General features: G+C 44.8%; 1 protein-coding gene across 1 annotated transcript in view; it reads left to right on the forward strand.

Moving 5' to 3' along the window:
* Positions 1 to 13,096, forward strand: part of CD58 (CD58 molecule) — a 42,013-nt gene that overhangs the window by 23,812 nt on the left and 5,105 nt on the right. Inside the window, exons 4-5 of the mRNA XM_041756380.1 lie at positions 7,100 to 7,174; positions 9,816 to 9,852. Of these exons, the coding sequence (XP_041612314.1) occupies positions 7,100 to 7,174; positions 9,816 to 9,852 (112 nt within the window). The remainder of the gene's footprint in view (positions 1 to 7,099; positions 7,175 to 9,815; positions 9,853 to 13,096) is intronic.

Consider the following 13,096-nt stretch of genomic DNA (forward strand, 5'->3'; position numbering starts at 1 on the left):
TGGTTTGGGAGTTTCAAACCAGAGATGTAGTGGCTGACATGCATTTCATAAATCTGAAGTGCAAAATAGAGTTATGGTTTTCACAGACACTGCATTACAGATATACAGCTAACATTTCTTAGCCTTTTCTGTGTCAAGCATCGTCCGAATACATTTGTTAATTAATTCCATCCTCACACAGCTTCACACAACTGCATGCGTTGGGTACTAGTCATAATCTTTATTTTATGAAGGAGAAACCAAGACACAGGGAGTTTAGTTTGATTGCCTCAGGTCAACAGTTAGTAAGGGGCAGAGCCTGGTTTTGAAGTCAGGCCATCTGGCTCCAGAGCCTATGCTTTTAATTACTCACAACACTACTTCATAATGTTAATGATCACCGTGTTCTTAAAGGTTGCACGTGTGCTACAAGAATGTGCATTTGGTACATTCCTCTAGGCTATTCCATGAATAGCGTGACAATCTGTCTTGGCTGGGGTCCTTTTATTTTGTTTAACTATCATGTACCTATGTAATCCGCAATTTTTATGATTGTTTTTTTACATTATATTCCCAGTTTACAGACAAAAGGATCAGTAATTTTCAAGTGGTTCATGAAAATATACACGAAGAGATGAAAATAGTAAGCAGTAAATACAGAATAATATCATGATTATAAGTAGTGAACAGGATTTGAGGGCAAATACAGACTGTGAATCTCCTTGGGCAGGGACAGGGTGATTCTGTGAATCATTTTTTTCTGAACAAGCAACTGAAACAGAAAAAGGCAATTAGTCAATACAGTGAATATAAAAAACTTGAATTATATTTGATTAGTGAGCCATTCTCCCTGAATCTCCCATGTATCGTCCTTTTTGAAAATTTTCTTTTGTTTTTTTTTCTTTTTCTTTTCTTTTTTTTTTTTTTTTTTTAGAGTATGCTCCATGCCTAGCATGGAGCCCAGCATGGGGCTTGAACTCACAACCCTGAGATCAAGACCTGAACTGAGATCAAGAGTCAGACACTTAATGGACTGAGCTACCCGCCACCCTCAAAATTTTCAGATAATGACATGGAGGGATTAAGTTCGTTATATAATTTTCAGACAAAGCAGTGTGACTTCTTGGGTAAAACAAACAAATACTTAGACAAAGGACAAAATGAGTTCCAGTTCATAACCGATGGTTTTGGTCCCTAAAGGCAGAGAAAAGACCAAACTCATAGAGGTGCCACTCAAAGTGGCACCCTTCGTGTAAGGCACACAATTGTCCAGAAGATTTGAAAACCAACTGCAAAGTCATTGATAATCGTTATGCTTGGAGGAAACATTTCTTTATTAATTCCACTTAATAGGTGGAATTTCCAAGGCTTACTCTGGAAATGCAATTTGCCTGCTAGCAGATAGTGTGGGAACAAAAAACCAAAAGCAGTGTGCTTTTTATTGGCTTGGCATGTGCATGATACACATAACCAACAAGAGAAAGAATGTGTTGTGTACAGAGTGAATAAGCCAGTTGAAATCTTGAAAAACTTCTTGTGTCCCAAAAGTCAAATACTTGGAAGGAAGTAATTTCTGAATAAGATCTTCTATAGAATTATATGGAATATTTTAAGAGATTTTCTAGCATTTTGCCCTTGCATAGGTTTTCATTTAACCTTTACCCTTAGAATTGAATGTCCATATAAGATGTTCTTCCCTGTAGATACCTTGAGAAAAGATTGTCATGACTACTTCCCTCTCATTGATATGATATACTGTTGTTAATTTGCAAACAAACCCTTTTTGCTATTAAATAATAGTGATTCCTCTTGCTTTTACATTTCCTCCCAAACTGATAGTTCATATTGCAGTGTAGATTTTGAAAGTTTGAGAAACATTGCTAGATAGTTCTTAGGTCATTTAAATCCTGGAGTAGTGCTGGGCGCCTGGGTGGCTCAGGCCGTTAAAGATCTGCCATCCACTCAGGTCATGATCCCAGGGTCCTGGGATCAATGCCTGCATCATTGGGCTCCCTGCTCAGCAAGGACTCTGCTTCTCCCTCTGCCCGCACCGCCCGCCCCCCTACCCAAGCTCTTTTCCTGCATTTGTGAGCTCTCGCTCTCTCTCCCTCTCAAAAAAATAAATAAAATCTTTAAATAAAATCCTGAAGTAGTGCTGACAGAGACATATATCTGGGTCCCATTAAGCAAATATTGGAGGATGTTCCGCACCCCCCTCATCTGGGGCCCAAATTTAATTATCTTAATAGTTCCTTTAAACAATTAATATCTAGGATCTCTTTTTTAAATCCCATGATGATTTTTGAATACTTTTCTGTAGCGTTGCATACATCATAACAGATACAAATTCATGTGGGTATAACAGTTAAATACTGGGTCTTACTTTTTTAAGTGATTTTTTTTTCAGACTTTTAATACTTTATCAGTGAAAGGTAGTAACTCACACTGCCATCCTGCCACCCTTTGGCAGACGCTCTCAAATAATCATCTTGTTGGCTGCTTACCACCACCATTCCAGACTGGCCAGACAGGAATTGTTTACCTTTGAAAGTGAGGAAACAGGTTCTATCAGGTGGGGTGACTTCCGCAAGTTCACTTATGTAATGGAGATAGAATTAAAATGTAGGTCTTTGAATTCTGGAGGCTTTTTTTTGTTTTTCATGACATCATCCTGATTCTGTATATCTTTAAATAAGTCAAATTAAGAAATAAATTTTGACGCATTCGTAGGAATTGGCTGGTGAAAACCATACCATGTGAAATGAAAGTACAGACTGTAGGGGGTTCTATAGGAGCAGGCATCAGGTTTCTTCAATAAATAAATTATAAGGGGAAGAAAAAGAGGTGATGGGGAGTTTAGAAAGAGAAGAGATTTAAGAAGCCTATAATTAATTGCAGTATACGGACCTTGTTTGATCCTGATTCAAACAGAAAAAAGTTAAAAAAAAAAAAAGAGTAAGTGGTGACTCCTTATTTGATTATATTAAGCACTTAATTAGTTTTTTTGGATATGATAATGGCATGTTTACGTTTTACAGATAATCCCTATCTTTTGGAAACATATACTAAAATGTTTATGGCTTAAGAATTGTGATCACTGGAGTCAAGCGGGTTCACATTTCTACCTGCCTTGCAAGTGGAAAGGGAGAACAGGCCTTCCCTTTAAAAATCCATCCAGTGTGGCATGCATCTCTTCAGTGCCAGCCACTTGGCATGACTGAGTTCACGGCCATGGCCACTGGTGGCAACTGGGAAATGTCTCCCTTAGCTGGCTGGTCATGTGCCTACTTGAAACACAGGAGTTCTATTACCAAAGGAAAATGGGGAGATTGGGTTTTGAGAAGCAGTAGATGCTTCTACTGCAATGATTATAACTTGCACCATTTTATTTTATTTTTAAAGATTTATTTATTTGACAGAGAGAATGTGAGTGAGTTGGGGGAGAGGCAGAGGGAGAGGGAGAACCTCAAGCAGACTTCCACCTCGTACAGAGCCTGACAGGCTCAGTCTCACAACCCATGAGATCATGACCTGAGCTGAAACCAAGAGTTGGACGCTTAACCAACTGAACCACCCAGGCGCCCCCAACTTGTACCATTTTATTTTATTTATTTTTTTAAAAAAGATTTTATTTACTTATTCATGAAAGACACACAGAGAGAGAGGCAGAGACACAGGCAGAGGGAGAAGCAGGCTCCATGCAGGAAGCCTGACGTGGGACTCGATCCCAGGACCCTGGGATCACGCCCCGAGCCAAAGGCAGACACTCAACCGCTGAGCCACCCGGGAGTCCCCCATTTTAAAACATAGACGAAATCAGACAAATTTAGACTGACGTAAGTAGCAAATGAAAGTGGAGATTCTCACTTTTTTGCTCCTCATTGGTCATCTCGCATACTCCTTGGGGTGTATGCACCCAATTTAGAAACTCAGGGTCTCAGCCAGAGGTTATGGTGTCTCAAAAGACCATGATGGCAGCAGAGATTGGGAGAAGTGGTTCAGGTCAGGCTACATTTTGAAAATACAATCACGAAGAATCTGTAATGTATTGAGTGAGGGAGAAGAGTCTCTCATAAGAAATGTGCAAATGACCCCTAGATTTCAGGCTCATGCTACTGGATGGACAGTGTCACCATTTCCAATGATATTGGAAAGCAGAATAGCAGGTGTGTGGAGGAAATAAGTTTTGTTTGGGACACGTTGTTTGAGATGCCCATTAGGTTTCAAATGGAGACATCAGCTAAGGCGCTTTGTTTTGCGAGTCTAGGTCTCTGGTGAGTAGTTCACACTGGAGAAATACGTTTGGCATTTCGTTGGCATTTAAAACTGTGAGACTGGGTGAGATCACCTAGTGGGCAGATAGGACAGAGCGCGGGCTGGGACTGAGTCTCAGGGACTCCAGCATTTAAAGGCTGTTGAGAGGACGAGGGTCCAGCCAAAGAGACTGACAAAGACCTCAGGGAAGCAGGAAGAAAACTCAGCAATGTGGTCTCTCAGGAACCAGGTGAAGAGGGAGTGAGCACCTGCCAGCACAGCGGACAGGTTGTGGAAGAAGAGCAGAGTTAAGAACTGTATTACTGTCATTGTCATCTCCCCTGAATATCTGTTGTCCCAAAGTGGTGGCAGCATCTGACATTATCCCATGGGAGAAAGGTTTTTGGAAGAAACTAGATCAAGTACCATTAGATTTGGCTGTTTAAAAAAAAAATTTTTTTAGGTATCAGTGGCTTGGGGCACCCGGGTGGCTCAGCTGGTTAAGCATCTGCCTTTGGCTTGGGTCATGATCCCAGGCTCCTGGGATTGAGCCCGGCATCGGGCTCCCTACTCTGCAAGGAGCCTGCTTCACCCCCTTCCTCCTCCTGGTTTGTGCTCACTCTTTTTCTCTCAGATAAATACAATATTTTTTTAAAAAAGTATTGGTGGCTTAAAACTGTATGTAACTTCTTGCACATTAAAAAAAACTATATATAAAAAAAAATTAAAAAAAACTATATATATCTGAAGGTAGGCAGCCCGGGGCATATCATTGCCTGATGAAGTCAGAGGCCCAGGAGCAGCCCGGCTCCTACTACCTTCCCCACTATTTCAGGCAGAAGGATCCAGAATGGGGAGACTTTGGAGAAATCCCACACAACCCTTCCTCCAGCTCGGTGCCCGACACTTAGTCACGTGGTCAAACCTGGCTGTGAGAAAGGCCTAGGAATGAATCTTTTAGTTGAGTGATAGTGTGCCCAGCTGAAAATCTGAATTGTGCTACTAAAGAGGGACGAATGGATAGGGGTCAGGACAAGGGGGTAACTAGCAGTTTCTAGCCAGGGGCCTCTCAGATCAGACAGGTGTGTGACCTCCTGTTGGTTCTAACCCACCTGTGTTCCTAATAAGAGGAAAGGGTGTGTGTTCACATTCTCATGCTCATGGATTCCTTCACTTTGCCTCTCCCACCCATCTTCTCTTTCATTCCGGTGCTTGACTTAGCGACCCCACCCCCGGCCCCCCAGCAGTGCATTGTGATCATTTTGCCATATGCTTAAGTATTCCGCCTTTGGATTTTTAGTAGCTGGATAGAGTCCACCTTGTGAATGTGTCATACTTTTCCACTGAAGACATTTAGGTTGTTTTGTCATCTTGATGTTGTCAGGAAAGCTGCAGTAAATATCTCCGTGAAGTTTTTGTTTGTTTGTTTTTGTTTTTTTTGGAAGGGCACATCACTGATCGTTTCTGTAGGTTAACATCTTAGAAGTAGACTTGCAGGGCCAAAGGATCTTAGGAGAGACATCAGTAGCATCTACTCAGTAGGTTGATGGTGATAGCGAATAGCTGTTCTCAAGGATATTAACTCAGTTAATGCTCCCAACTGCCCAGTGACATGAGCATATTGATCCGTCCCGTTTACAGTTACCCCTTGAGGAAGCCGAGACACCAAGAGGTTAAAGCACTCTCTCAGTGTTGTAATGGTTCAGTGAGACTGTGCGCATATCACTTAGCACGGTGTCTAGCTGCTTTAGGACGAACTATTTTACTAAGGGCTTGTTATACACAACAGCCAAATTGCCCTACCAAATGCGTGCTGCTAAGTTAAGCTGCCATAAGCAGTGTGGGCTAGCTGAAAACAACACTCTTACTGTAATATTTGCATCTTCTAAGAAATAACACTGGGCTTGCTATGGGTCAGCCTTGTGCAAGTAAGTTTATTTATAAATACAGTTGATTCTCTTTATTTGGAGTAGTTGTGTGTCATAAAATCACTGTGAACACAGAATTAGTGAATACTGGGATGCCTGGGTGGCTCAGCAGTTGAGCGCTTGCCTTCGGCCCAAGACGTGATCTTGGAGTCCCGGGATCGAGTCCCACATTGGGCTCCCTGCATGGAGCCTGCTTCTCCCTCTGCCTATGTCTCTGCCTCTCTCTCTGTGTCTCTCATGAATAAATAAATAAATCTATAAAAAAAAAAGAATTGGTGAATACTGAACATTGCTTCTGGGAAATGCATAGTTAGGTTCCTGCAAGCTTCTGATCACACGTTTTTGGGCAAGAAATCAATAAATGACCTTGTTTTGTGTGTGTTTCTATTTAAAGACCCCTGACAATTTATGTATTATTAATGCATTAACATTAGACTCACAGCCCTCAGCACCATGACTTATGCCTAGATGAAGAATATCTAACGCACATATTTTTTTTGTAAGGTCCATCCCAGCCTTCTTGCACTTAGGAATGCTAGACAGCACTTCAACACTATGTTTGGGGCTGTTTTAGACAGTGAAATAGCCATCAGAACGCACAAAAGTGTGGAAAATGTGGCACTGCACAGACTAGGAATAGGACACACGTTTCCATTGGAGGAGAGGATACAAGAAGGTAGAGCATTGCTTAGTTTGACCTCCTCTGGGGACTTGCACACCTGGAAATCAGATTTTCCACCATCCCGCTGCACGTGTCCTCCAGGGACCATGAACGTGCTATGATTATTGGCGTGGGGTTGACATGTACATTTTAATAAGTAGGTGTATTGCAGATATAGAATCTGCAAATAAGGAGAATCAACTGAATCTCGTTTTGATCAGTCCAGCTAATTGTATTTCTTTCTTACTGTCTTCTTTTTTTCTTTTCTTTTTCCCAGGGAATTCAAGGAACAGATGGGTTATACTAGGAGTATTCATATTTGTAGCAATAGTTACAGTTCTGCTTATAAAAGGTAAGTATACTTTCTTTTTTAAAAAAATAAGTTTCAAAGTTGAATTAATTTTTCAAAGGCCAGGAAATTAATAGTTTGGAGACAAAAACAAAGTCTGAAATTTTAGGTATTTTGAAAGAAACCAAGCCTTTTGTTTGTGTGTGTGTGTGTGTTGCTTATTGTCCAAGGTTGCTGGGGTGCCAGGTTTGCCAAGATTTTGCATGACCTAAAGTGGAAGGAGCCCTCAGGACATGGAACACAACTGGATGTCCCATGGCCTCCTTCTATTTGTGGTCTGCTTCAACATTTATTACATCTCTGGACTCCAAACTCAGTTTTGCAAAGGACTCCTTGCTCTTGGCTGCCAGGGCCATCCTTTCCATATCTTCTGGCCCAGAAGGAGGTTCTGGAGAGGAGGCAGCTATTAATGGGTTTGGTGACTTGGAGTGGGTAATAATGACCCAGTATTATCTGCACTGCCTTCCTGAGCCATCCTTGGTCCCCTAGAGATGCAGGCCAGCCTGGAAGGCAAGCCATGTGCCCTGAGTCTGGCGATCTGTTGCCCTCCTGTTCTTTCCTGGTGACAAGAAGCCCCTCCTCAAGTCCCAGAGGACACAGACCAGGCTGTAAATGTGAGGACTAGATGTTCTTGCAGCCTGGACGCTCTCCATATCAGCTTCCTCCAGAGGGCTATTTGCAGGACTGATGTGTCACTCCCACAGGGAATGCTGAAGAGGAAGCTTTTAGGCTCGTGATGGCATGTAGGACCCATGTCGTCTCACACTCATGTCTTGGGCCACGTTTGCCAATTAGACCTGCACTGTTCAGTGCCATGACACTGGCCACGCATCATAGTTTATTTTTTTTTAAGATTTTATTTATTTATTCATGAGAGAGACACAGAGAGAGAGAGAGAGAGAGAGAACCAGAGACACAGCAGAGAAAGAAGCAGGCTCCATGAAGGAAGCCCGACGTGGGACTCGATCCCGGGTCTCCAGGATCACACCCAGGGCTAAAGGCGGTTCTAAACTGCTGAGCCACCCGGGCTGCCCCGCATCATAGTTTAAATATAAAATTCAATTAATTGAATTTAACTTAAAATTTCTTTCTTCATTTGCATTATCCACATATCAAGTGCTCGGTAGCCACACAGAGCTAGTGGCTACCATAACGGGACAAGCCAGATAGAGAATTCCATCATCGCAGAAAGTTCAATTGGTCAGTGCTGTCCTAGACTTCTGGTGGCCCTTTGCCACTAGAATGTGGTGCCCCAGGCATCACATGTTTCCATGTTATAGGTTGCAAATACCACAAAGATCCCTAGGTGATAGATTACGAGTCAGCTGACTCTCCTCTAAATACAATATAAAAATCAGCTGAAGAAAGTTTTGAGGCTTCATTACTAATGAGTAAAATACTTGGGGAGCTCAAATTTCCTTGTAAATAAATATTTTTAAGCCACAGACAGCAGCATCATTGTTAATCATCATATCCTGAACAGATTGGTCTCCAGAAACCAAAATCATTTTCCACTCATGGTGGTTGTGGGTGTATCACCAGAATACCTGAACCAAAGAAAGATGGTACTGAGTGCACACATAATTCCAAAAAAGTTGTCTGATTTAACTAAAAAAGAAAAAAGAGTCCATTCAATGGAGAGAAAATGACTCCCATGATCAGTACGGGTAGCACTGTATAATCTGAAAAAAAGGTGTCTTGAAAAAATCCTTACATGAGCGGCTTAAAGCCATAAATTGGGAAGAAGTGAGGCATTCAGGGTGGAGCTTTCTGAGGGGGTCAGTGAAACATAATCAGCTCCAGCGTCAGCTGGGGTCTCCAGACACTGGTGCAAGTTCCACCAATCCTGTGGCGTAGGCCGCTGGACGGCTAGTGTGGCTCCAGACAAGGGCCCTTGCCTGTGATGGGAAGAAACTGATGTGTACGCGTGTGGAAGCCATATCTTACTGTTCAAAACCACGTTGACCGAAATGGTAGCCATGAGTCACATGCAGCTGTTGAACCCTTGATACATGGGATACATGGGAGTTCAAACTGAGATGGGCCGTAGATCTAGAAGACGCACTGGGTTTACAAGACTCAGTATTAAAGATGGACTGCAAAGTATCTCATTAGTTCTATTTATCTTGATTCCATGTTAAAATAAGAGTGCTTTGGATATGTGGGGCGACTGAATAAGGTATTTTGAACGTTATCAAGATTTCAAAATGCAAAATGAAAATGAATCTTCAAAATGAAAAAAATTTTGCAAATGAATTCCACCCAGTTCTTTTTTACTTTGTAATGTGACCACTGAAATTTTAAAATTACCTGTGTGGCTCACATAATCCCGAGGCAGTGCTGGCCCACATCATCCTAGGCTGCCCTTCCTTTTTAGTCTTCTGCATGAGCTGCTGTAGACATACCCATTCTCTTAACAGTGTTCGGTTTTGTTTCTATCACCTAATGACCAGTGTTGGGACACCTCTTTGGACCGCCTCTGTAGTTAGCTTGACTGAAGCATTTAGGAGAACAGGAGACCACCTTGATGGGGCTGTGGTTTAGAGTGCTCCAGATTCAGGTTTCTCTCAAGCAGTTAGTAAATAATAGATTTTAGCTTTGCTTTTCAGTCCTTTAACTGTGATGAAAATTTCTTTGTTTGCAGTTTATCTGAAATGTGGCAGAGAAACAGTCACAGCCAGGTAAGTACCCTGCAGACTGTGTGGCAGGTAAATTTTGTATCATGCAGCAGAACCAGAAGAGCCCTAATGTGAAGTGCCTACCCCTTGGGGACCACATTCTATGTATTGGTCGCTTGTCTTGAATGGTAACAAGTCCCATCAGCAGAGACACCCACCACTGTTTCTCAAGCACCACCTGTGTCAAGCACTGGAGGAGACAAGTCCCATGTGTCACCTCCTCATACCCTCTCAGTGGGCCTCACACGGGGGTGTCATTACCACTTGCTTTCAGACAGCAACTATGAGAAGTCAGTCCCGTTGCTAAGAAGCAGTCAAGCTGGGATTCAAATCTGGGTCTTGCGACACCAAGGGTTAGACTGTCCGCCCCCTCCCATCCCCAGAGAACTGGATTAAGGATTGGGAGCCAGGGTCAGAGCTGAGCCTGTATCACAAACAAAAGCTAGGATCTAGACATGGTTAACAGTAAAAGTGCTTACTCAACTGCCATAAGGAGGTTCCAGAAGGACCCCTGTCCCCCGCCAGGTCCTCGGCAGTCAGGAGGCAGGGGCCCAGGAGCTGGGCTTTAGGGGATGACGGAGAAGAGAAGAGGCTCAGGGTTATACAGGGCACATAGAGAGTGACAATGTCGGTGAATAGAGGAAGCTGGGGTTGGGCTGGCAGATTGAGCCAAGCCAAGATATTGAGAAAAAGTTGCCAAGAGATTTGTGTCATTTTTTTTCTGGGGATCACTGAGGATTTCTGAGCAGAGCCATGCTTCAGAAAAACCACAGGGGAATTAACAGACGAGAGGCTGCAGATAGTGACACTGGTTTGTGGCCAAATGGAATAACCCAGCCAAGCAGAGAGGGCCTGAATCAAGGTGGTCATGCCAAAGCGGCCCTGGAGGGCTAGGTGTAGGAGGAAGGGTGGTAGTCATATTCACGAACACTTCAGCTGCAGGGGGCAGGCTCCCGGGGGTGGGGGAGGTCCCTGCCAGCTCATCTCTCATGGGCCTCGGATGAGTCACTTCCACTCTCTGCGCCTCAGTTCTCTTCTATGGAAAACAGGCATAATGATAGTACAGAGATCAGAGTAACCATGCAGGTAATCACAGCCTAGAAATAGCAATGTGTATCAACAAGTTAATAGAAATAAAATGCAGAGAACAGTGACTGACTCAGAAGGGTGCTGAATAGATGCTATCATGCTATTATGGTATGAGTATTATTATTCAGAGAAGAAGTCAGAAGTGACAGGGATTCTGACGCTTGGTGTGCAGAAGACGACGGCACTGGCAGGCATAGCAGAGGACAGGGCTCCAGTTTGAGAAGGTTGGTGTGTGCTGTGACAGGCTGAGTCTGGGGTGCAGGCACAGTCCTGGGGTAATGATGTCCAGCACATAATTGCCAATGTAGCTGTAGGGGCTGGGGCTGGAGCTACAGATAGGGGCGCATCTTCCTCAGGCCAGTAGCTGATGCCCAAAGCATCTAAGGTCATCCAGAAAGACAAGGCCAAGGCCCTCTGGTGATGGGCAGAGGTGGAGGAGCTAGGGGGGACAAGGCTGGGAGGAGAGTCAGGGCCGCATGCTGCTAGAGATCCTCAGAGAGGGGCACTGAGTAATCAAGGCGAGGAGAGGCTAAGGACGGGGATGGGTGGTCAAGACCCTTGGCTCTGCTGAGCAAGTTGCTGATTTTCAAGAAAGCCACTGGGGTCGGTGGTTGGAGTGGGAATGAGGAAGAACCGCAGCCCAGCAGCGGGCACCTGTGTGCAGTGGGGCCCATGGGCTCTGAGGTTCCCCTTCTCCTCAGCTCCTGGGCAGGACACCTCTAGTTACCAGGGAAGCTGGCTATGGCAGGAACCTTGGGGCAGCTCTGTGAGCCTCCCAGTGAGGCTGTGAGAGGCTGCTGGGCCAGGAGGCCATGCGGAGGGGGTTTGAGCAACAGCGGGTGAGGTGAGGAACAGGTGTGCCAGCAGGGAAGTGGAGAGAGAAAGAGGATGAGGGGCTGTGGTCAGATGTGGGTGTTAAGAGTTTTTCAGCAGGAAGCATGAGTGCCAGGGGAGGGCGAGATTCCAGGGAGGCCTGTGCTGAGACCCAGCTGGTTATGGTGGAGGGGTGGCTATCGGAACCACGACTGCCGACCGTGGTTCGAGTAGGGCTGTGAGCCAGGGCCACTGGGAGAGGCGATGGGGTCTCCCAGAACTCATGCTCTGTTCATTCAGCACACTTTCACGGAGGTTACTCCAGTGAGGCCAGGCACGGTGTTAGCTAATGGCTTGAGAGCATGGACCTAGGGAGGCTAGACATTGTATGGGACTCAGAGAAAGGATATGTGAGGGCTTCCAGGCTCAAGAAGCTTGTGGGCACACTGGAGAGATGAGGACACGACCAGCTCAAAGGGCTAGGCACGGAGTCATTGGCCAGAATGTGTGATGTGGACGGTCAGGGCTGGGCAGCCAGCCAAGGGGAGGCCAAGACACCAGAATAATCATGAAGACTGTGAGAGGAATAGAACGTGAGCTAGATCTTCAAAGCAGGGGTAGAATGGAAAAGGCAGTCTAGCTGGGAGAGGCAGCAGAGGCAAGGACATGGAGGGGAACTAAATCCTCATGGTCTATTTGATGGAGAGATTGGCCCACGTCACATCAAGCTGAACAGGTGGCAAAAGATTGAAGTCAGGGGCCTTGAGATGAAGTGATATGGGAATAGGGAGCCATTGTAGGTTCTTGAGCAGGAAGGTTCTGAAAAGCATGATGAGCACTGCTTCGGGGTAATCCCATCTGCTCTGACCTATGAAGTCCTACACTTGAGGGAGGGCACGAAGCAAGAACTGAGCCTCTTTTAGGAGGGCGTGGCCAAGCAATTCTGCAGCCTTGTGCTGGGGCCATTTCCTCTGAGCTAACCTCTGAGCTAATTGGGGTGGTTCTATTATCACCACAGAAATGACTCAGGAAAGAGGCTGAGGAATAAGAAAAACATAACCAGAGATCATAAAGAGTGAACACTGGAGTCTTTGGGATCTCTGGTCACCAGTGGAGTATAGATATTTTGGGAACTCTGGTCTGGTCTGGGTGCACCCATCCCATCTGCTCTGACCTATGAAGTCCCTACACTTGGAGGGAGGGCACGAAGCAAGAACTGGAGCCTCCTTTTAGGAGGGCGTGGCCAAGCAATTCTGCAGCCTTGTGCTGGGGCCATTTCCTCTGAGCTAACCTCTGAGCTAATTGGGGTGGTTCTATTATCACCACAGAAATGACTCAGGAAGAG

This window comes from Vulpes lagopus, chromosome 5 (assembly GCF_018345385.1).
Source record: "Vulpes lagopus strain Blue_001 chromosome 5, ASM1834538v1, whole genome shotgun sequence".
Taxonomy (NCBI): domain Eukaryota; kingdom Metazoa; phylum Chordata; class Mammalia; order Carnivora; family Canidae; genus Vulpes; species Vulpes lagopus.